General features: G+C 38.5%; 1 protein-coding gene across 1 annotated transcript; it reads left to right on the top strand.

Annotated features, from left to right (window-relative positions):
• LOC109231216 (proteasome subunit alpha type-2-A-like) lies at positions 9,806-19,363 on the top strand. The gene is made up of 12 exons (XM_019396801.1): positions 9,806-9,965; positions 10,955-11,026; positions 11,122-11,198; positions 11,666-11,730; positions 12,245-12,291; positions 13,408-13,483; positions 13,812-13,879; positions 16,736-16,805; positions 17,048-17,133; positions 18,466-18,528; positions 18,882-18,947; positions 19,028-19,363. The coding sequence occupies exons 2-12, from the start codon at positions 10,986-10,988 to the stop codon at positions 19,074-19,076; spliced, it is 708 nt and encodes a 235-aa protein (XP_019252346.1). The 5' UTR covers positions 9,806-9,965; positions 10,955-10,985; the 3' UTR covers positions 19,077-19,363.

Genomic DNA, 21,119 nt, shown 5'->3' with positions numbered 1-21,119 from the left:
AATGAGGCGAAAGGATGTGCATTTACGACGTGTCACTGGTGACGTTGAAAGTCTCAAGGCCCAACTAAACTACCTCTTAGCATCTGGTGGATTTCTTGTGTCACGTTCTCCATCATGCTCTAACAAGACTAAGGAGTAGTTTCTTTTATTAATATGATTTTGGGTAGGACTATGATGTTGGATGTTATGTATCAATTGGATAAGATTGAATGCTGAATTTCTTATTTGAATGTTAAGTTGCATTATTGGTTTCTAGCATTTTCAATTTTGGTTGGTTGTTAATTAACGAAATGGATCGGAAGATGCTGATCCTTGTGTGTGAATGTTTAATTGTATTTAGGTTGTTGGTGGTTGTATTTTTTTTGGTAGGTGGTGCAGTATATTTATAGCATTGTGCACAAAAATAATTTCCAGATTTCCCACGGAATTGCCACTGATTCCGTGGGAAGGTTCGTCACTTTAGTTGCTGAACTTGCATATTTCCCACTGATATCGGTGGGAAAGTTCATACTTTTTTTCATAATTTGCATTTATCCCACTGATATCGGTGGAAAAGTTCATACTTTTATTTTCAAAATTAACACACGGATATCGGTGGGAATGTTCATACTTTATTTTTCAGAACTTGCAAATTTCCCACGGTTATCAGTGGGAAAGTTCATACTTTATTTCCAGCTCCCCGTGCATTTTTCCGATCACTTCCCTGACTAATGTAATAAAATCAATAAAAATTACTAATAATAGTTCAAACTGATTGTTGGTGAGAAATTTCATTATTTTTCCTATTAAAGTTTCTCTGGGAAAACCGTGGGGAATTTTCCACCGCTTCTCTGGGAAGATATTTCCCACCAGGCGTTTTCCTGGTGACTCGTTTCGGTGGGAGCGGTGTGAAAACTCGATTTTCCCACCAGTTTCCCACTGATTTCTCCATGGGAAATCCATGCATTTCTAGTAGTGGAATAGATTTGAAAGAATGGTTCTCAACTAGAAGTTTTAAATTTGAAAGGTTTGACCAAGTTTTGACTTGTTAATATTTGACCCCGAATTGGATTTCTGATGGTTCTGGTAGCTCCGTTGGATGATTTTGGACTTAGGAGCGCGTCCGGATTCTGATTTGGAGGTCCGTGGTAGAATTTGGCTTGAAATGGCGAAAGTCGAAATTTTAGAAAGTTTGACCGGGAGTGGACTTTTTGATATCGGGGTCGAATTACGATTCCGGAAGTTAGAGCAGGTCTGTAATGTCAAATGTCACTTGTGTGCAACATTTGAGGTCAATCGGACGTGATTTGATAGGTTTCGGCATCGGTTGTGAAAGTTTGAAGTTTCAAAGTTCATTGATTTCGAATTTAGGTGTGATTCGTCGTTTCGATGTTGTTATGTGGGTTTTGAGGCCTTGAGCAGGTTCGTGTTATGTTATGGGACTTGTTGATATGTTTGAACGTGGTCCCGAGGGGCTCGGGCTTGTTTCAGATTGATTTCGGGCTATATTTCTTTATGTTTTCAGTGCTGGTGTGTTATGATATCTGGTGTCATTTTGTTTCATCGTGATCGCAGAGCGAATAATGTGATCGCATAAAAGGAAAAATCTGAGGCTGGTTATTTCTTCTTCGCGTTCGCGAACATGGTTCCACGTTCGCATAGGTTATGACAGATTGAGCATCGCGTCCGCGTTGGTCAGAATGCGTTCGCATTGTGTTGGGTTGAGTTGAAGTTCGTTCCGCGAACGCATAGTTCAGTCAGTAGTGTATAACGCGATCACGAGAGGACTTATGCGATCGCGTAGGGCATTATTCAGGAGCATTATTTTTCTTCTTCGCGATGGCGATGGTACTTCCACAATCACGATGCATTAAGTTGCCCAGTGATTATAAAGTACTCTATTTCGAGGGTTTCGGCCATTTTTTGCATTTTTGAAGCTATGGAGCTCGGATTGAGGCGATTTTTGAAGCAATTTTCCATATGAATTGGGGTAAGTGTTCTCTACTCTGTTTTGGTTATATTCCATGAATCTATCTTCGATTTTTAGCTCTTAGTTGAGGAATTTTAAAGAGGAAATTGGGGATTTTGGCCTAAAGTTTCATAATATGAATTTTACAGTTTTGAACACCGATTTGGAGTCGAATTTGAGTGAAACTAGTATGGTTGGACTCGTAATTGAATGGGTTGTTAGATTTTGTGAGTTTTGTCGAGTTTCGAGGCGTGGGCCCGAGTGTGATTTTCGGTCGGATTTGGGATTGGACTTAGGATTCGATCTGTATCATTTGTAATTGCTTCCTTGGGCTTTATCTGATGTATTTGAGTTGCTTTTGGCTAGTGTTGAGCCGTTCGGAGGTCGCTACGCGCGTGATGACATTCTTGGAGCATCGCTTGGCTTGCTCGGTGTCGGAATCAGCTTTTTTAAGATAAGTAACTCTTCTAAACTTAGTGCTGAGGGTATAAACCCCGAATTATGTGTTATGTGATTGATGTTGAGGTGACACACATGCTAGGTGACGGGCGTGTGGGCGTGCACCCTGTGAATTATGACTCTGTTGTTTCCAGGGCACTGAATAGTGACCTATTTTGTTGATATCTGTGTTTTCACCATGTGATTAAGTAACTGAGCTATCAATCATGCTAGATATCATGTTTAGGCTTTGTGCTGACATTATTAGGACCCATAGTGGTCATTTCTTGATGTCATCTCACTGATTTCAATGATATTTCGTACTCAGTCATATTCATGCATTCATATCATATCCCAGTCTCAGTTGTTGTTTATTGATACATCATATCATTGTTGTCGGGCTAGTTTCATGACATTGTGAGCCCGTGAGTGAGATTGGAGAGATTGATGGCTGAGTGAGATCGAGGGCCTTAGTGAGAGTGATATTATGGGATCGGATTGCATGCCGCAGCATGTTATATTGATTACACTTTTGGGATAGGGCTGCACGCCGCAGCGATATAGCGCTTGGGCTGAAGGAGCCCCTATATATATATATATATATATATATATATATATATATATATATATATATATATATATATATATATATATATATATATATGTGTGTGTGTGTGTGTGTGTGTGTGTGTGTGTGTGTGTGTATCGGGTTGCACGCCGCAACGAGCCTTATGGCTATGTGTATATGGATCGGGTTGCACGCCGCAACGAGCCTTATGGCTATATATATGTGGATTGGGTTGCACGCCGCAACGAGTATTGTACATTGCTGAGTGATGTTGAATATTGAGCACGGTAAGAGAGAAATGCGAGACAGTGAGATTGAGTACTTTGAGAGTGTGAGAACATGAGTTCATCACTGAGAGGCATTGCATTTGACATGCGTACTTGTGATACATGCATAGAGATGCATTTCCTTTTGCTGCTTGGTTTTGGTGACATTTATGATTTTACTTGTATCTTGACATGTAGGCATAGAGATGTACTTTCCTCATGCTATCTGAAAATGAAACATTTACCTGATGAAAAGTTTTTGGGAAAAAGTTACAGTTTTCAAACTTACTCACATTTTTGATGATTTCGGTAAAGGATTTGGATTTTCATTGATATAATTGAAAAGCGAAACTGTTTTGCAAAACTAGCTTTTTATCTCTAAGATACTTCTTTATTTACTTGCTTTACACTGTTATGAACTGCTATTGGTTATTTGTGTTGGACCCGACCTATGTTCCAGCTCGTCACTACTTTCAACCTAAGATTAGGTTTGTTACTTTTTGAGTACACGGGGTAGGATGTACTCATACTACACTTCCTGCACATTGCGTGCAGATTTCGGATGCTAATGTTGCTGTGCATTGCGGGAGCTGGATTCGAAGGTGTACCTGCATTGATGTTGTAGCTGCCTCTTATTCATGGTAGCTTTAGATTATAAAATTCTGTTTATGTACTTTTCAAACAGATGATGTATTTACTTCACACAGTTTTTATGAACTCCATTCTTAGAAGCTCATGATTTGTACTACGAGTCCTTGGGAAATATAATAGATCCAGATAATTTAGTTTGTTTAATTGACTTATTAGCAATATTGGAATTGGATAGTTGTTAGTTGGTTTACCTAGCGGGTTGGGTTAGGTACCATCACGACTAGTGGATTTTGGATCGTGACAAATGCATTGTTGAGCAAAAACAGCATTGAAGGTTGTGATTAACCCCAATTTATGCAGGAAGGCTCCAGTGGGTAGCCTATTTTGAGCAAGCAGCCATATAAAGTTTTTAATTTTGTTAGAAACTTTTTAGCTTCCATATCCAGTTAAAGTTACCTTCCTCCTCTTTCAACAGATTCTCTTTATTGTTACTAAGGAAAGTATAGGTTGACTGGTGGTGAAAGACCTATTTGGAGTCATCCCCCATATTAGTCTATCTTCCTTGGTAGAGTTAGTATACCCATCTGCTAGTCTTGTTGCATGTATCCCAGCCTTTGAGAATACATTTCCAGGTTGGAGATTTGGGCTTCTTGGGGTATGGTTTCAGTTACAGTGCTTAGAGATCAGGACTCTAGCCCATAAACTATAGGTGTTATGGTAGATCCTCCAGACCAGCCCAGCATGGGAGGCTTTGTTTTTATACTCAGCTTTCTGCAAACCCAGCCCACCATGAGACTTCTACCTAGTGACTTTGTCCCAGCTAACCAGGTACATGTTTTTCTTGTTTGGAGTGGTGCCCCATATAAAACTCCTCTGAATTCTATCAATTTGGTTTGTAGTCTTGGTGGGCAATTTGATGTATTGCATAACATGGCTTGGGATGCTGCTGAGGGAGGCTTTGGCAAGGATGATTCTTCCAATCATATTCAGATAATTTATTTTCCAGCCAGCTAGTTTAGATTGCATATTATCTAGTATGAATTGGAAATCACTACCGGTGGGTCTCCTATGGAACATAAGGAATACTAGGTACTTCCCAAAGGATGTTGTAGCTTGGATTGAAAGGGTATTTGTAAGGCATTCCTTTGTGTCCGGCTTAATGTTAGAGAAGAAGAGAACCCTGGACTTGGTGAGATTGATTTTTTGCCCAAAAGACTCATTGAAGGACTGCGTGATAGAGTAGATTGTGGTGCAGTTCCTAATGTTTGCTTTTGCAAACAGAGTAAGGTCATCCGTAAAGAAGAGACGGGAAATTTTTGGGACAGGCCTACTAATACTAATAGAGACATTGTTTATCCTGGACAGCTTTATCTATTGACCTGGAGAATGAACAGGTAAGGAGAGATTAGGTCCCCTTGTGTAATACCCATAAAAGGCTTGAAGGTGTCAGTTTTGCCACCATTCACTATGATGGAGATATTTGATGAGCTAATGCAGGGTAGGATTAACTTAGTTAGCCCAGGAGGGAAGTTGAAGGCATGCAGTGTGTCTCTAATGAAGGACCACTTCAGCCTGTCAAAGGCTTTCTCTAAGTCAATTTTGAGAATCATATGAGCCTGATTTTCCTAAAATGGGTGGTGTATTCTTGGACTATGATGGCATTGTCTGAGGCCCTTCTATTAGATATGAAACTAGCCTGGCTAGAGCCAATTATAGCACGGAGAAGAGGCTTGATCCTATTGATAATGATCTTAGTGATGGTCTAGTAGATGGTGTTACAAAGCCCTATTGGTCTGAAGTTTTTGAGCATAGTGGCTTGGGGACACTTGGGGATGAGACAAAAGAGAGTTTGGTTCATGATCTCATCCATGGAGTGTGTGTCAAAACATGACTTGCAGAAGTCAACTACTGAATTCCCCACAATGCTCCAGTATCTTTGGTAAAAGAATGGATGGAGCCTATCATGGCCAGGTGCCTTGGAAGGTTTAAAGGAGAAGATGACCATTTTGATTTCTCTATCCTCAAGGGGCTTATCCGAGCTATCTCTTTGATAGTCTAAGGTTTAAAGGTTCTTGGGTGTGGGAGAAAGTGTAGAGGCCCCTTAAGAATTGCATTATAGAGGCCTTGATGTCCCCTTGGTCATAGAGCCAGTTTCCACTATCCTCTTTGAGGGACATGATCTTGTTCCTTCTTCTCCTATTGAAGGTAGAGGTGTGAAAAAATTTAGTGTTGGCATCACCTCCAGTTAGCCAATTGACCCTAGACTTGAGTTTCCACAAGTCTTCCTCATTCTTCAGGATGGATTCAAGTTCTCTGGTCAGGTTACTTTCCAGATTCAACAGGTAATTTTTGGATCCCAATAATTCTGACCAGGATCCTTCTCTTTTTGTGGAAGATGTTACCAAAGGTATGTCTGATCCACTGGGTCAGTAGGTTTTTTAAGGTGTTAGTTGATTGGATTAGGGGGGAGTATTGGTGAAGGTCTCATTGATGATATTAGAGAAGGCGCGGTGGCTAGTCCACATTGACTCAAACCTGAAGGGCCTGTTAGAATTATTGAAAGAATCCTTCTTTAGCATTATTTGAACAGGGCAGTGATCTGAGTGGGTCCTAGGGAGATGGATAGCACTAGCCTCAAGGTACTGAGAAATCCATCAGTCGTTAACAAAGCACCTATCTATCTTTTCTAAGATTAGACTACTCCTATTTTTGTATCTTATGTTAGTCCATAAGTTTATTTACTGCCTTTGTAACCTAAGTCAACTAGCATGCATTCATTGAGGCAGTTCCAAAAGAGGTTGCTACGGCTTGAATTAATGGGATTACCCCTCAATTTATCCCTAGCTTTTAAGACTTAATTGAAGTCTTCACCTACAAACAAATTCCCAGTATTGCTTTTGCTTTTCCCATAACAATTTCCTATCACCTAATATGTTGCTAGCATAAATGGCTGAAAATAATCAAGGAGCATGGGATGGGAGTACCTTCACCATGGCATGGATGCCCTGAAGGGTAGTAGATACATAAACAGTGATGCAATCCTCTTTCCACATTATAATAATCCCACTAGACAACCCCATTGTCGGAGACTGGATAAGCATATCAAAGTGCTGCTCATCAGTCAGTTTCTTATGGTCAGCCATCTTAGTTTCTAACACAACCAACAGTGCTGGCTTGTGAAGCTGCACCATGTCAAGACAGTGTCTCCTAAACTCCGCGTTGTTTCCACCTCTAACATTCCATATGATGTAGTTCATCAGGGGTGGTTGGCGGTTAGGGGACTAGTTTCTGTGAGACTTCTCTATTCCCTGAGGAGACCTTACTGATTTCTTTTGGTTCCTGCTCTTCATGCTTAGAACTGGGGTCAGATTGAGGAGTGGTTTGGTCACACCCTGGCTATGGTGCGAGACCAGACTCAGACCACACTTGATCAAGGCTCCGGGGCACAATAACACAGAACCTCGTTGCTCTTCACACTGTACTCGATTATTCTGACTGAGTCTAGTATGAGAGAGTCTGTGCGTAGAGGGCCGTAGGCTGTTTCCTCCATTTCCGGTGGGCTTTTCCTTTTCAGAAGCTCTAGGGCTTTGTTGATCTCCCTTGTAATGTTTCCCAGTGGTGGGGACTGGTTATTCTCTACTGGAGTAGAAGGTGATGGAGTTTGATGGGATTGGGATCGATAGTCGCAAATACTGGAGACGTTGTTGGGTCCTCCATTCCCGGGTCTGGGAAGAAGAGGATTAATTGGAACGCTTGGGAAATGAGGGTGTTGATCATTAGTAGGTCCAGATTGGGTTGCATGTTGCCATTGCTTGTCATCACCTGTCACAGACTTGGGCCAAAGGCTGCCAAGGCCCTGTTTAGGGCCTCCACCGTTACCCTCGTCAGATGCGCTGGGTTTTGGACAATCAGGGTTACTGGTTGATTTTCCAGGGTGAAATTGTACGTTAGGCCTTGTCTTTGAAATGCCACTTCTAGCCACGATGCCGGTGAGTGGTCCGCTGGCAGTGGATGAGACGTCACAATGATGGGTGGCAGATGGTTATTTTCCATTTTTGTGTTTTTTTGTTTTACCTCTTTGGGTAATAGTAGGGGTTATGGTATTTGGGTAGGGATAATTATTTGGGCTGGGTGGTTCCAATTGGGTATGAACCCTATTGGTTGATTGAGTAGTGGCGTGGTGGCCCAAGTCCACATCCTAGCTGGGTATAGGTATAGGTCTGGGGTTGGGCTATTGGTAGGGGCCTCCTGATAGGCATCATTAACGGGCCTAATTGATTTTTCGATATCAGCTCCATCGGGCGCCGTTCCCGCCTTACGTTTGCCACTGAACTTGGGCTGAGGCCTCATGTGTTGGGCTGCTGGGGAGTGAGGGATGGGTTTTTGTTTATTCACAGGGCCACTAGGCATGTTGTAATTCTTGGACTGCATATTACTGGACTTAGAATTATATTGAAAAGTTTTGGTTTCCAGAAATTTACCAGATTTTGCATCGAACATTTTTACATGGATCTTTTGTGTTTTTTGTGCATGATGTTGGTCGCTTTCATTTCTGTTGTTCCTTCCCTTCATAGGTTGTTGGCTTGGTTTCTTTCGTCTAGGGAAAGTGACTGTCTTCCATCCATTGTCCTCACCCTCTTTGGTGTGTATTCCCGAATTTTCAGGGGCTTCTTGTGATGGTGATAGTAGAATTTTTTTGAATTTATAATTTTTTGTTGTGTGGCCAATTCTTCCACACGTTGTATATAACGTACCTTTACCATCATAAATCACCGCTTGCTTGTGATCACCAATGATTACTGATGTTTCCACTGGGGTTTCAAGAGGTACTTGGATACAGATGTGTGCATACCTTCCTCTCAATGTGGAAGATGTGCATGAGTCGATTTTGAGTAGTTTACCAAATTTTCTACCAACTTTTTTCAGTATTTCTTTGTCGTAGAATTCTGTTGGTAGTTGGGGTAGGCGAATCCATATGGATGTGGAAGATAGTGTAGCTTCTTGTGGGATGATTTTGGTTCCCATTTACGCACTGATAGGAAATTCTCAGAGACGAACCATGGCCCTAGGTGTAGTGCCTTAGCCATATTTTCCTCTAAACCAAATTCGTCTTTTTTAGTCTTTAAAAATAACTTTTACATGGACAAAATTGTAATTTAAGTTAATTCCATAATATTTAGGAATTCAAAAAAAATCAGAATCAACTAAAATTATGCTTATTAAATCTTTCCCTTTTAAACTAGATACGAAGTCCTAATATTTAGAACCTTAAATTTGATTAATATTTTAAGTACCTTATGTAAATTGTACTAATTCAAAACAAATCCATATATATAATATTAAGACCGCACTTGACCAAAGCTTACCTCTTATCATCACCAAAGAGAAAATTGTTTCAAAGCAAAATAATTAAATACATATTTTAAAAATTCTTTAAAATTATACAAAATAAGTAATTCGTGTCCAATTAAATCACCAAAATAATTAATTCATGTACAATTAATATTTTATGTTATTTGACATATCTTTGAAGAATCGTAATAAAAATATAACTACTTAACTTTGTTTGTGTCTCCTCGAATGAATTTGAAAATAAGTTTTAAAATATATCTTTAGAAAAAACTCTTACTTAAATCTTTAAGAATTATGTGTTCTTGCTGAAACAAAAGAAGATGCAGGATAACTTTAAAATTAAATTAATAAAAATATGAAACTAGAATAAAGTTGAAGCTGAATAAATTGAATGATGATTGAGGACATAGTAAGACAAAGTTTTAAGATCAATATTCATAAATTTTAGGAGCTTATATTTTATTTTATAACATAAATATAAATTTTAAAATAATATTATGGAAATCTTTTATTAAAATTAGTCATTGAGACGGGGAACGGGGGCAAAGCATACTATAATAAACAATTTAAAAACTTTTATATTCAATTTTCGAAATAAAAATAATGGCGTCAATATATTTTAAAGGACAAAATCAATTTTCTTTTTCTCCAAGAACAAGAAGTAAAGTAGACGGGCGGAGTCTGAACTGTGGACATTGAATCCCAAAGCCTACTTAACGCTCCAATACTCGCGCACTTCCCTATTTTCTACTCGTTCGCCGGCGCTGCTCGTCGCCTCCGTTAAGTTTACTACCGGAATCCGGTAATCCCTCTTTCTCTCTTCTATTTTTCCTATTAATCTTAACTCTTCAAGCTTAGTATTCTAGCCGTTAAATTGATTCGAGCTGAAGTGTATCGTATTTCGTCTCTCCTTGGCCAAATTTGTTAATCCGATGCTATTGTTATGAACTTAACATTATGCGTTACCTGGGATTTCGATGGTGGCTTCACCCTTATGTTCATTTTTTACTTACTTAGATTTGTTAATTTTGCCCTAACAAGAAATTTAGCATAATGTTTGGAGCTGCGAACTCAGCGGGGAATAGAAAAAGTAAAAAGTTTTCATTTTTTTTAATCTGCGGTTCTCCATTTTTCTCATAAAAAGGAGAAAAAAGAGAACCAAATTAGGTTTCTTGTGACCTACTCCTACTCTCATCCTTTGAATTTTAGTGTCTTTTGTTCTTGACCTAGACTTGTAATTATGCATTGAAGGTTCTTTATTGTAAGAAAAAAAGAAAAGAAAATTCAGCTCTCTTATTGGTTAAAGATCTGTCTTAGGCAGGTTAAGTAGTGATTTGATGAGGTGCTCGTGAGCGGTACCCGATGTTATTAGAAAACAAAAAAGTAGAGCGAGAATTAGAAAAAGAACTAATTTTTTTCTGGCTAAACTAATTTTTGTCTGTCTAGAAAGAGTTCTGTGATTGATTATTGTCTTTGGCAATTTCTTGGTACGTTTCGTGTTCGTGTTCAAATAACTCTTTACCAATGGGCCAGAGTGCAACACCTGATGTGTGGGTTAGGCGTATGTCATGAGTTCAAACCTTGCCCCGGCAAAAGCCTAGTAGAGAAGGGTCGAGGGCCGGGCCCATTATCCATGAGTTTCGAACTGTGCACCACTGATCCTCGTGGATTTCTCTGTCATGAAAAAATTAATTCCTTAGCAATTAAAGTAAATAGGATACACTCAAAATTAGGTCAATGACGCATAATCTCCAACTAATAGTTCATTTTCCTTGGCCCATTATTTTTCAGGGTTTCTATTGAAGATTAGCATTTAATTCAAATGGGTGATAGTCAGTACTCTTTCTCACTTACCACTTTCAGGTAGGCTGAAAAGTTGTTGTGTGTATATCGTCTCTATATGTATACTTTCCTTCAATCAAGTGCAATTTCTCTTGTAATGATTTGTTGTGAAATAGTCCATCTGGAAAGCTGGTTCAGATTGAACATGCCTTGACGGCGGTTGGATCGGGCCAAACATCACTGGGAATTAAAGGTAACTCTAGCCGTATTATAAGTTTAATTTTTTATGTCTATAGGTACTCGTTTGTATGAGTAACTCGCGATGTCCGATTATCTTGGCAGTATTGACATAAAAACAAAGACACTTCCTGTCAGCATGTGTCATGAAATCATAATCAAATTTTATGTAGAGAATGCCACAGAAAGAAGCTCTCTATTTTCAAATATCTGTCCCTTTTACCTTTTTTTTTTGGTTACAACTGATTTAGATCTCAATGGCTTTTGCAAAATAGATGATGCTATTACATTCCCCTGCTGAGGCCTTAAATTTAGTCAAGAAATGTATTTGTAATGTGATAAGACATTTTAATATAGTCGTCCAATTTGTCATAAAAGATTTTCCTTGTAACAAAATTCGATAGCTATGTTTTCCTTTTCTTTTTTTGTCAATAACTATCTAATCCTTATAGCGATCTCACTTGTCTAATTGGATGACTGCAGCTGCTAATGGTGTTGTAATTGCAACTGAGAAGAAATTGCCATCCATCTTGGTTGATGAAGCATCTGTAAGTTTATCTCTTTAGAATCAGCTTCATAGTCTGCTCATGACTGATTGTACTTGTGTTTGCATCCCTGGGTGCTTCATCTAGATTGCATGAATTGTAGTTTCTTGGATTTATTTCTAAATTTTAGTAGTCACTCAATGAGAATTTGCTTAGATATTAAAGTTCTATGTATTTTCTTAGTAGTGTTTAATTAACTGCTCTAGAGGGTAGTTTTCCAAATGTATTCAAAAGACGGTCGCCAGGCAGTGTATCAACAAGTGCATTTAGTGTCATGGTCTCGGTCTTAAGTACTTCTCTTCTGTGCTGCAGAACTGTGGAATAGTGGAGTTTATTCTTCCTACTTTATTGATCCTCTATTAGTGCTAGGCTTCATGACTACTGGTGTGTTTTTGAATACATGGGAATTTCAATAGGTTTCTTGCTTTTTGCTGTGTTTCCTTAACACGATATATATTACGTATCTATGTGCTTACAATAACCATCATCTTCCCCCCCTTTTATATGTGTATCACAGGTGCAAAAGATTCAAGTTTTAACACCAAATATTGGAGTAGTGTACAGGTTAGAAATGTTATGTTTATTGTCTCCAGGTATCTTTCTCATATTCTAGGATACAAGGATCCATAGTAAGCATGCCTTGAGTGGTATGTAACTGTCATCAGATTATGGTTGGCGTCCTCTGTGGTAGGGGAGCTCTTTTGTTAGGTTTGTTGATCCTTTCTCGCATGTTTAACGTCAACCATGAAGTGAACAGAGGTTCATTCAATAGAATGTCCTGGTTTATTTCATCTAAACCCAAAATTCCGGTCTGGCTCTTTTATATTTAGTTCATATTGGACCCAGTGCATTGCTCTTATAGTTGAAAAATTTGTGGAATTCAGAAGCAGAATTTCCATGAAAAGAATGTGTAAATTCATTTAGTTATCCCCAACTCCAGTGATATTTATATGAATTGTCACAATAATAAGCAGCACCATGTTTAGTGAAAAAGTCGCATAGCCCTCGTCAGTTTCACACTGACAGTTCAGTGGCGCCAGGTTAAACATAGGGCAGCCTTGTGCACAAAGCGCGGGGAAGGGTTTCCTTTCATCATTCTTATTAAGTCTTAAAAAGCATCGCTTTGTCGCTTAAAGCAATGATGCCATGCGAAGTAGGGGGTTATCACTTCATAGGTGAAGCCATGTGCTTCAGGGAAGTGTGCACTTCAAACATTTGACACGCAATGATACCAACGAGAAGTGGTCGGTTATTTGAATCTCAATTTTAAGGTTTAATATGAACACTGTTGTGTATTGGATGTAAAAATTAGTTATTTTAGTTGTAATTTGATTTTTGTGGTACTAAATTCATATATGTTTCGTACTTATTGATTTCGTAAATTGTGCACTTTGTTTCAAAGAAACACGCGCTTCACTTTTCACTTTTCAATTCAAGCTCCATGGACAGAATTGCTTTTTTTTTTTTTGTGCTTTTTGTTTGTGAAAACACTGCCTTTAAATGTCAATGTGAGACTAGCTTTTTACCAAAATAAATAAATAAATGTGAGACTAGCTTAATGCTTATTTCCACAGCCTACAAGAGCTCCTCAGTTCATGGAGCTAGCTTAAAAAAACACTTTAATGCTAACTTAGTTTTTCAAGGCATATTCTTGACTAACATTTAAGATTCTTGTTGCAGCGGCATGGGCCCTGATTCTCGAGTTTTGGTGCGAAAAAGTAGAAAGCAGGCTGAGCAATATTATCGACTCTATAAAGTATGAATTCTTCTTTACCATTGCTAAACCTTATTAACAAAAGTTTTTACCATTGCTGAGATTGATTGGTATGGTATTCTGGAGTTGCTGCTTACATGATACCACTTTGGGGGTCTGATATCTGACAGTTTATACAGTTGTCCTACTGGTTAATGTTTGACTAAATTAGGATATTGAAAGAGTATTTGAATACACATTTACTTGTATTATAATTCCTCCTTTGTCATTTTTCAACTACATGTGCAATTACTTGTATTGCAACTGACTTGTTTATGTGGATGTTGTTTGGGCATAACTTATGTATACTATTCCTGATCTGTCTATTTAGGAACCAATCCCTGTCACACAACTGGTGAGGGAAACTGCTGCTGTCATGCAGGAATTCACCCAATCAGGGTAACTACTGTTTTATGTCAAATTCACTTAACAAGGATAGCAATTTGGGTCTCACTTTATTTTTGTTGAAATCATTTAACCACTGTTGTATTTATTTATGATGATGATCAGCCTTTGACATTTTCTGGCTTGTCAAAATTAGCTTTGATATTCTTACTAAGTAATGTGGTTGACCTCAACTTCTTGCTTTATTAACTTAATAGTGGGTCAATCATCGTCGAAATGTATTTACCGGTAAAAGCTGAAGGAGTTAGTCTGTCGTTAATTGATTTGATGCCAGTGAAATTCATGAAGCACAACATTTAGACAACTTTGCTACATGTGTAGCTTGTGACTAATATGTCCACAGTGGACTTATGTTATGATACATTCTTGGTGCAGATAATATTAGCTTACAGTAGAAAAAATAGTGTGCGGTGTGCGTAATAAATGAACTCTTTGATATATACACATGTACAAAGCATCATTGCCTTTCACTATCCTTGTGGAATCTTGTCACGGAGTATAGTTGCACACATTTCGGAAAGCCTTTTTTCTTTTTTGATAACTGAGAAATCCCTGACAGTGTCACACGGTTTGAGACTTGATGGATAGTGGGCCTCCCCCTCTACCCTTCTCCACTTCAATACCGGGAATTTGTCTGCGATAGGGTTGAACCCGTGATGGATTTAATGGACCTTGTATGATGGTGTTGGTATTAAAGAAGTTGGAAAAGAAGATGCAGTTTTACGGTGTTTGTGAATGTCGTGTGAGAAGGGAAGAAAATGAAATGCTGTTACAAGTTTAATCTTCTTGGATTCTCAGTTTTCCAGTGTTCTTCCCCTCGTATATCTCTTGCACTTTACGTTCTGAGTTTTTGTTTCCTATCTAGGTCAACCTCGTTATTTTTTGGGTCATATTTTCTCATAGTCTATCAAAACTTAGTGTATATGAGACTGTTTATGTTTAGGAAGTGAAAAATTTCCCCATTTATAGGGAACCAAGCTTGGCCTCCTGCAAAAAATAAAAAGTAGAATTTGTCCAAAAATTCTCCATCGTCCAAAACATTCTTTCTGCCCAAGAATGATTTTCAGCTAAGTAAATTTGGCACGTACCTTTTTCATCGCATGAGGTTTTTGAAGCTTTCTCTTCTCTCCGTATTAATTGGAGGAAAAGCTTGTTGTTCCCAGTCGATGAGGTTCCTAAATATGCTATGGCTGAAAAACCTTGGTGTCAGACAGGGACTTTACTTATTGTGTACTTGGTCCTTAGGGTGCAAACACAAAGCTGAAGCGATATGGCAGGGAGTGAAGACACTTGAAAGCTTGAAAGGTCAATGCCTTTCCTTTGATGGCCGATTGGTTAATTAATAGTGTTTTGGACCCTCTACCAAATTACGTGATGTATTTGTTCCCTTTGCTAGCTAAAACTGAGAAGAGAATTCATAGAGTGATAAGGAATTTCTTTGTGGCAAGGGAACAACAAGAGGAAGTCCTTTAATCTGGTTAAATGGAACACACTTGTAAAAAATGTGAAAGATGGAGGACTAGTATCAAAGATCTTAGGAAGCACAAAAGAAGCCTATTGATGAAGCGACTATGGAGATTCAGTTATGTGGAAGAGGCCTTATGGGGGAACGTTACTAAGAACACGTATGGGATGGAGGACTACTTGTGTACCAAGTAAGTTAGAACATCACTTGGGTTGGCAATCTGGAAGTAGTGTTGTCAAAGGCAAAAAGCTCTAAAAAGTGCTACAAGTCTATTGGGGCTTTAAGCGCAAAGCGCAATTTAAGTGTGGGCTTTAGTAAAAACAGGCGCAATGAAGGAAAAAAGATAAAAATATCTATGTAATTCAAGAACAAGTAATAAGTTCTTTCATAATGTTTTCCTTAAAAACAAATTCACTTATTTCCCGATTATGTGTGTTATTTAGTATTGTTCGATTCAAGATAGAAATTATAGACAACGAGGTGCACGCCTTAGTTACTTGACTACATCGAAGCGCAGCTTAAGTGAGGTGAAGCGCTCTCCCAGAGCTTTTCTGAGCTTCAGGGCTTAAGCACGCCTTAAATGAACTTTTGACAACACTGTCTGGAAGACTAGAGAATCCTTCCGGCCTGAACTTACAGAGAAGGCAATCTTCAAAGTAAGTGATGGCAAGAAGATTTTCTTTTTGCATGACAATTGAATTGGGAATATGCCTTTGAAGGAATAATACCAAGACCTTTTCAGGATGATGCAAGCTACTGGTACTTCCTGACGCTTGGAACATAACATTCACAAGGCATGCGAATGACTGGGAGTTGAATAGAGCAGCAGATTGTTACAGTGTTTTGGATTCTTTTCAAGGCTTTTCTAACTGTGAAGACAAGTTACCTGCTGCCTCTGCTGGTGGGAGGTAGTAGGTACCCGGTAGAATAGTTGAGGTGTGCGCAAGCTGACCTAAACACCATTGTTATTTGAAAAAAAGAAGCTATTAATCGGAGAGTAGGCTGATCTTCTTATGTAAACTAGATTTCTGTGGTCTCTTCTTTTCCTTTTTTTGGTTTGATAAGGAGGTGACTATGATCTTTATCTGTTTGTGAGTTTTAATGACATTGGAAGTCATCCTGTGTAGCCTTCTTCTGCAATCTCTTAATTCTGTTAAACTTTTTTATTCTTTCCTTTGCAGTGGTGTAAGACCATTTGGAGTTTCTCTCTATCTTATGTACCATAGATTTCTATGGTCTTTTTCTTTTCCTTTTTTTAAAAAAAAAATAAGGAGATGTCTATAATCTTTATATGTTTGTGATTTTTAATGACATTGGAAGTCATCCTATGTAGTCTTCTCCCACAATCTCTTAATTCTATTAATTTCTTATTCTTTCCCTTGCAGTGGTGTAAGGCCATTTGGTGTTTCTCTCTTGGTTGCGGGGTATGATGACAAAGGTCCTCAACTATATCAGGTAATTTATGCCTTGTTCTGGCGTGATCTCTTGTCTCTTGATGTCCTTCACTGTTATTGAGGTGCATATGAGCTACTTGCCTAATGTTGGTTGATCTATACATTCATTCTTGTGTGCTTCATCTGTTACTTCTCCCACTTAATTGTGGGGAATGTTTTTCTTTATGACCTGTTTAACCAATACAGGATTCTGAATTTTGATGATAGAACTGTTCTAATATACAATTTGCTTCTGTCATGTAGGTGGATCCATCAGGCTCATATTTCTCTTGGAAGGCTTCAGCGATGGGAAAGAACGTGTCAAATGCAAAGACATTTCTCGAGAAGAGGTGAGTCATTAACACGGAATTTTGTGTACTTTATCTCAGTTTGAGCATTATCTTTTAGCTTCCTAAGTTGATCAGGCTTATATTATACTGATACTCAAGTCGTTGTTACTTTATCTGAAAATACACTTCAAGCACAGATCAATTTATCGAAAATACCGTTAAAAGTTTTAAAGGGTTCTGCTCCTTGGCCACTACCTTATAAGCTAAACTCTGAAAACCCTTGCTATATCCATGACAGCTATACTATCTCCCAATAAAGCCGTGAAACATCTAATTCTATCCCAATCCTTTTTGACAACAAACTTTTTCCATCTTAATTCTTAACTGTGCACCATATTAGTGATGCATTATCTCCTTGTGCTTCTGTTTTCTATCAAAAGATGGAAATGGTTGGAACATTAATTTTGCTGGGGAAACATCCTCATAGGTAACACTTTTTGGTGTATATGTAGAGCCAACAATTGAGTATAACTTTGTATTAGTTGGATGTCAAGCTGAGTAGAAAGACACCCTGCAGAGTTAGTTTGTCCAGCTGTTAAGTCCTGTCTTTGAATTCTTGTAATATTTTGCGTAAAAAGTGAATAATTGTTAGTCTTACAGAGTCGCATGCGCCTCTGCAAGAGTTTGAATCATTTTAGTCTCATCAGCCATCACCCGATACGAGTAATTATTAATTTGCTGGATGTGCCAAGGCTAAGTCTCCATTCAGAAGTACAAATATCAAGCCAACCATCAGGACAAGAGGTGAGTAGGAGGGTGGTTTAAGAGGAGAGGGAAGTGTGCTCAAGCATAGTCACTGCTGAAGTGCTGATGGATGAGTTCATGAAATCCTAACTCCTAGTTGCACTTGCGCCCCCAGGATTTTGGTCTAGTGGTAAAAGCGTAGCACATGATGTGTTGATTAGGCGAACCCTGCTGTAGAAAAAAGTCTGGTACTTAATCCACTGAGTTTCTAATGTGTGCCATTCGCCCTGGAGGATTACTCGGTTATTAAAATAGAGTTGCACTTGCATGAATTAACCGGACTTCTATTGATGCAGAGGGTTCAGCGAAAGGTGGTAAATAACTGATCATGATCAAGAATCTTTTGCTCAAATTGCTGGCTTATAGTAGCAGCCACTTGCGATTGAAACTGTTGAAATTCTTGTGTGCCCAGAAGGATGTAATCAATTTTTCCTTTTCCACCTTGATAATGTTGTCCACGTATTGGGAGTTGGGACAATCAACTAGGGATAATTTTGTTATTTGCTAACTAAGAGACAATTTGTATAGTTTTTGCAATTACTGGTTAACTTTTATTTGCGTTAAAAATGATGTTCATGCTTCTCCCAGGTACACTGAGGATATTGAACTTGATGATGCTGTACACACTGCTATATTGACCCTGAAGGAGGGGTAAGCATCTAACTTCATCATATATGCTGTATTTGTGTGCTCATATGAATTTCTCCTGTCGATAAGGTGTGTTTCTGCCATATCCTGTTTGTTGGAAGAGGAATTGATTCAGATTCCCTCTATTGTTTTGCTTCATTTGATAACATCAGAACTAAAGGAGTATTTACCTATTATTCGTATCAAAAGGAGGATACTGGAAAATATCATGCACTTGAACTTTTTCAGTTCGTTAAAGTGTTATCTTTAGCTGCACATTCTATTGCACGGGAAATTTTTGATTTTATGTTCTTTTAATCTTTAATGTGCTTCCAAGTGGACCCTCAACTATAATCTTACTTTCTATACTTATCCAGATTTGAGGGGCAGATCTCCGGAAAAAACATTGAAATTGGCATCATTGGCAATGACAAAGTATTCAAGTAAGTGTCTGTTGGCCTTGAACTTGAACATAATTTCTCTTTTTTAGATGGTTAAAAGCTAGTGGTTCATTTCTTTGCAGAATTCTCACACCAACTGAAATAGATGATTACCTACAAGAAGTAGAATAGATTCCGTTTTCTTCTCTAGTGGGTTGAGGAAAATTAGTTGTCAAGAAAGGAGCAGATGGAGTTTAATATCGCACAACTATTTGAGGATCGTGTTGATTTTTCTTTGTTACAGTTAATTATGGCACACTACTATCTGACGAGGAGTTTGTTTATTTTTCTTTATTACAGTTTGACCTTTTATCACAGCATACTTGGTTTTTGTTGACCATGAAACTGGCTTCTCATGATGCTACTTTCATGCCCGTTTGATGCGCTGAAAGTTAAATATGATTTATGTTAAGACGTGACAGACTGATTGGATATTAATTAAATCACTTGTGTCTAGAAGCTGCATTAGTTTTGAACCCCCTTAAACTAAAACAGATTCACATAGGTTCGTACCACTGTATCCTTGAGTTCTAAGGAGACAAGATACCAACTCTGGTGGATGGATCATTGCCATTAGACCAGAGTGTGTAGGCCAAGTTTGGTGGATGAGTCATGGCCATTAGACCAGAGCATGATAGACGGCCCCCATGGCCTTCGGGTCATTGAGCCGTAGATGATCGTTTTCAGCCCCAACCGCGGTGCTGGGATGGTCTAATGGCTGTCTTATAGACTTGACCCTGGCACCTTTAAACTGGAAATAGAAGAACCCAAGAGAAGTATGCTGTATGCTGTGTAATATAGAACCATATATTGGTCAGTGTGTGTATTGGAGTACGCTAGCAACTATAGCTATTTGGGAAGACACATGAGTCTTGAAAGGTCGAAATATTTGAGCACAACAAAACCTGTGTTTGATAATATTCAAATTGTACTCCTAATTTCTAGAGAAAATACTCATCTGCACATGGTGGTTGTTCAAGTTTGATATAAGCGAAAGATTCCGAGATAATTCTAAAAGCTAACAAGATGATTCTGGTTAAACCGCACATTCCTTAGAGAAAGGAATTATCTAAGGAATGAACTCTTTTGGCTAAGCTGATAAGAGAGATGGAATGAGCTGATCGATCTCCTATCTCCTCCTGAAGCTAGAGCAAAACCTAATTGAAAATAAATCGAATTATTGATTGCGTCATAAAGACCCTTATCTCCATGCCCCAATTGTCTCCTTGGAGGAATATGTGCTACCAAAAGATATTTCATCTGGTGTTCAATATCCCGAATTCATGAAAATAACGTGGACATCAGCATATGAAAAGTTGGAAATTATTCTAAGTTCCTGTTTTATGAATCTAAAACACCAAAAAATGAGGAACGATTATGGTGAAACGATGACTATTGTTCATTAGGTCGTTTTGATGGGCACACAAAATTTTAGGCGATTCGAAGTCTATCACCTAAATTCATGAAGATGATGTAGACATTAGCACACGAAAAATTGAAAATCGTCCTGAATTTTTGTTTTATGGCCCTAAAAAATGAGGAGCCGCCATGACGAAGCAATGACCATTGTTCATTAGGTCGTTTCTGATGAGCCCACAAAAATTTAGGCGATTTGGAGCCCATCGTCCGAATTCATGAAGATGGCGTGGACGTTACCACACGAAAAATTGGAAATCGTCTTGAATTCCTATTTTATGGCCCTAAAACGCTAAAAAACAAAGAACGGTCATGGCTAACCCATGACTATTGTTCATTAGGTCGTTGCGGATGGACCCACAAAATTTTGGGCGATCCGGAGCCCGTCGCTCGAATTCATGAAGATGGCGTGGACATTAGCACATGAAAAATTTGAAATTGTCCCGAATTCTTATGTTATGGCCCTAAAACGCCAAAAAATAAGGAACAATCATAGTGAAGAAATAACTATTGTTCATTAGGTTGTTTCTAATGGCTCACATAATTTTAGGTGATTCGGAGCCCGTCGCCCGAATTTATCAAGATGGTGTGGACATTAACACACGACAAATTGAAAATTGTCTTGAATTCCTGTTTTATCACCCTAAAATGCCAAAAGACGAGTAACAGTCATTGTGAAGTAATGGATATTGTTCATTAGGTCGTTTCTAATGGGCCCACAAAATTTTAGGCGATCTGGAGCCCGTCGCCCGAATTCAT

This window comes from Nicotiana attenuata, chromosome 8, assembly GCF_001879085.1.
Source record: "Nicotiana attenuata strain UT chromosome 8, NIATTr2, whole genome shotgun sequence".
NCBI lineage: Eukaryota > Viridiplantae > Streptophyta > Magnoliopsida > Solanales > Solanaceae > Nicotiana > Nicotiana attenuata.
This window is presented reverse-complemented; position numbering and strand designations above follow the sequence as displayed.

Coding starts and splice junctions, on each gene's coding strand:
- LOC109231216 (XM_019396801.1), top strand. CDS start 10,986: ATGGGTGATAGTCAGTACTCTTTCTCACTTACCACTTTCAG. Junction 17,134..18,465: donor AAGACATTTCTCGAGAAGAG/GTGAGTCATTAA, acceptor TGCTTCTCCCAG/GTACACTGAGGATATTGAAC. Junction 18,948..19,027: donor GGCAATGACAAAGTATTCAA/GTAAGTGTCTGT, acceptor ATTTCTTTGCAG/AATTCTCACACCAACTGAAA.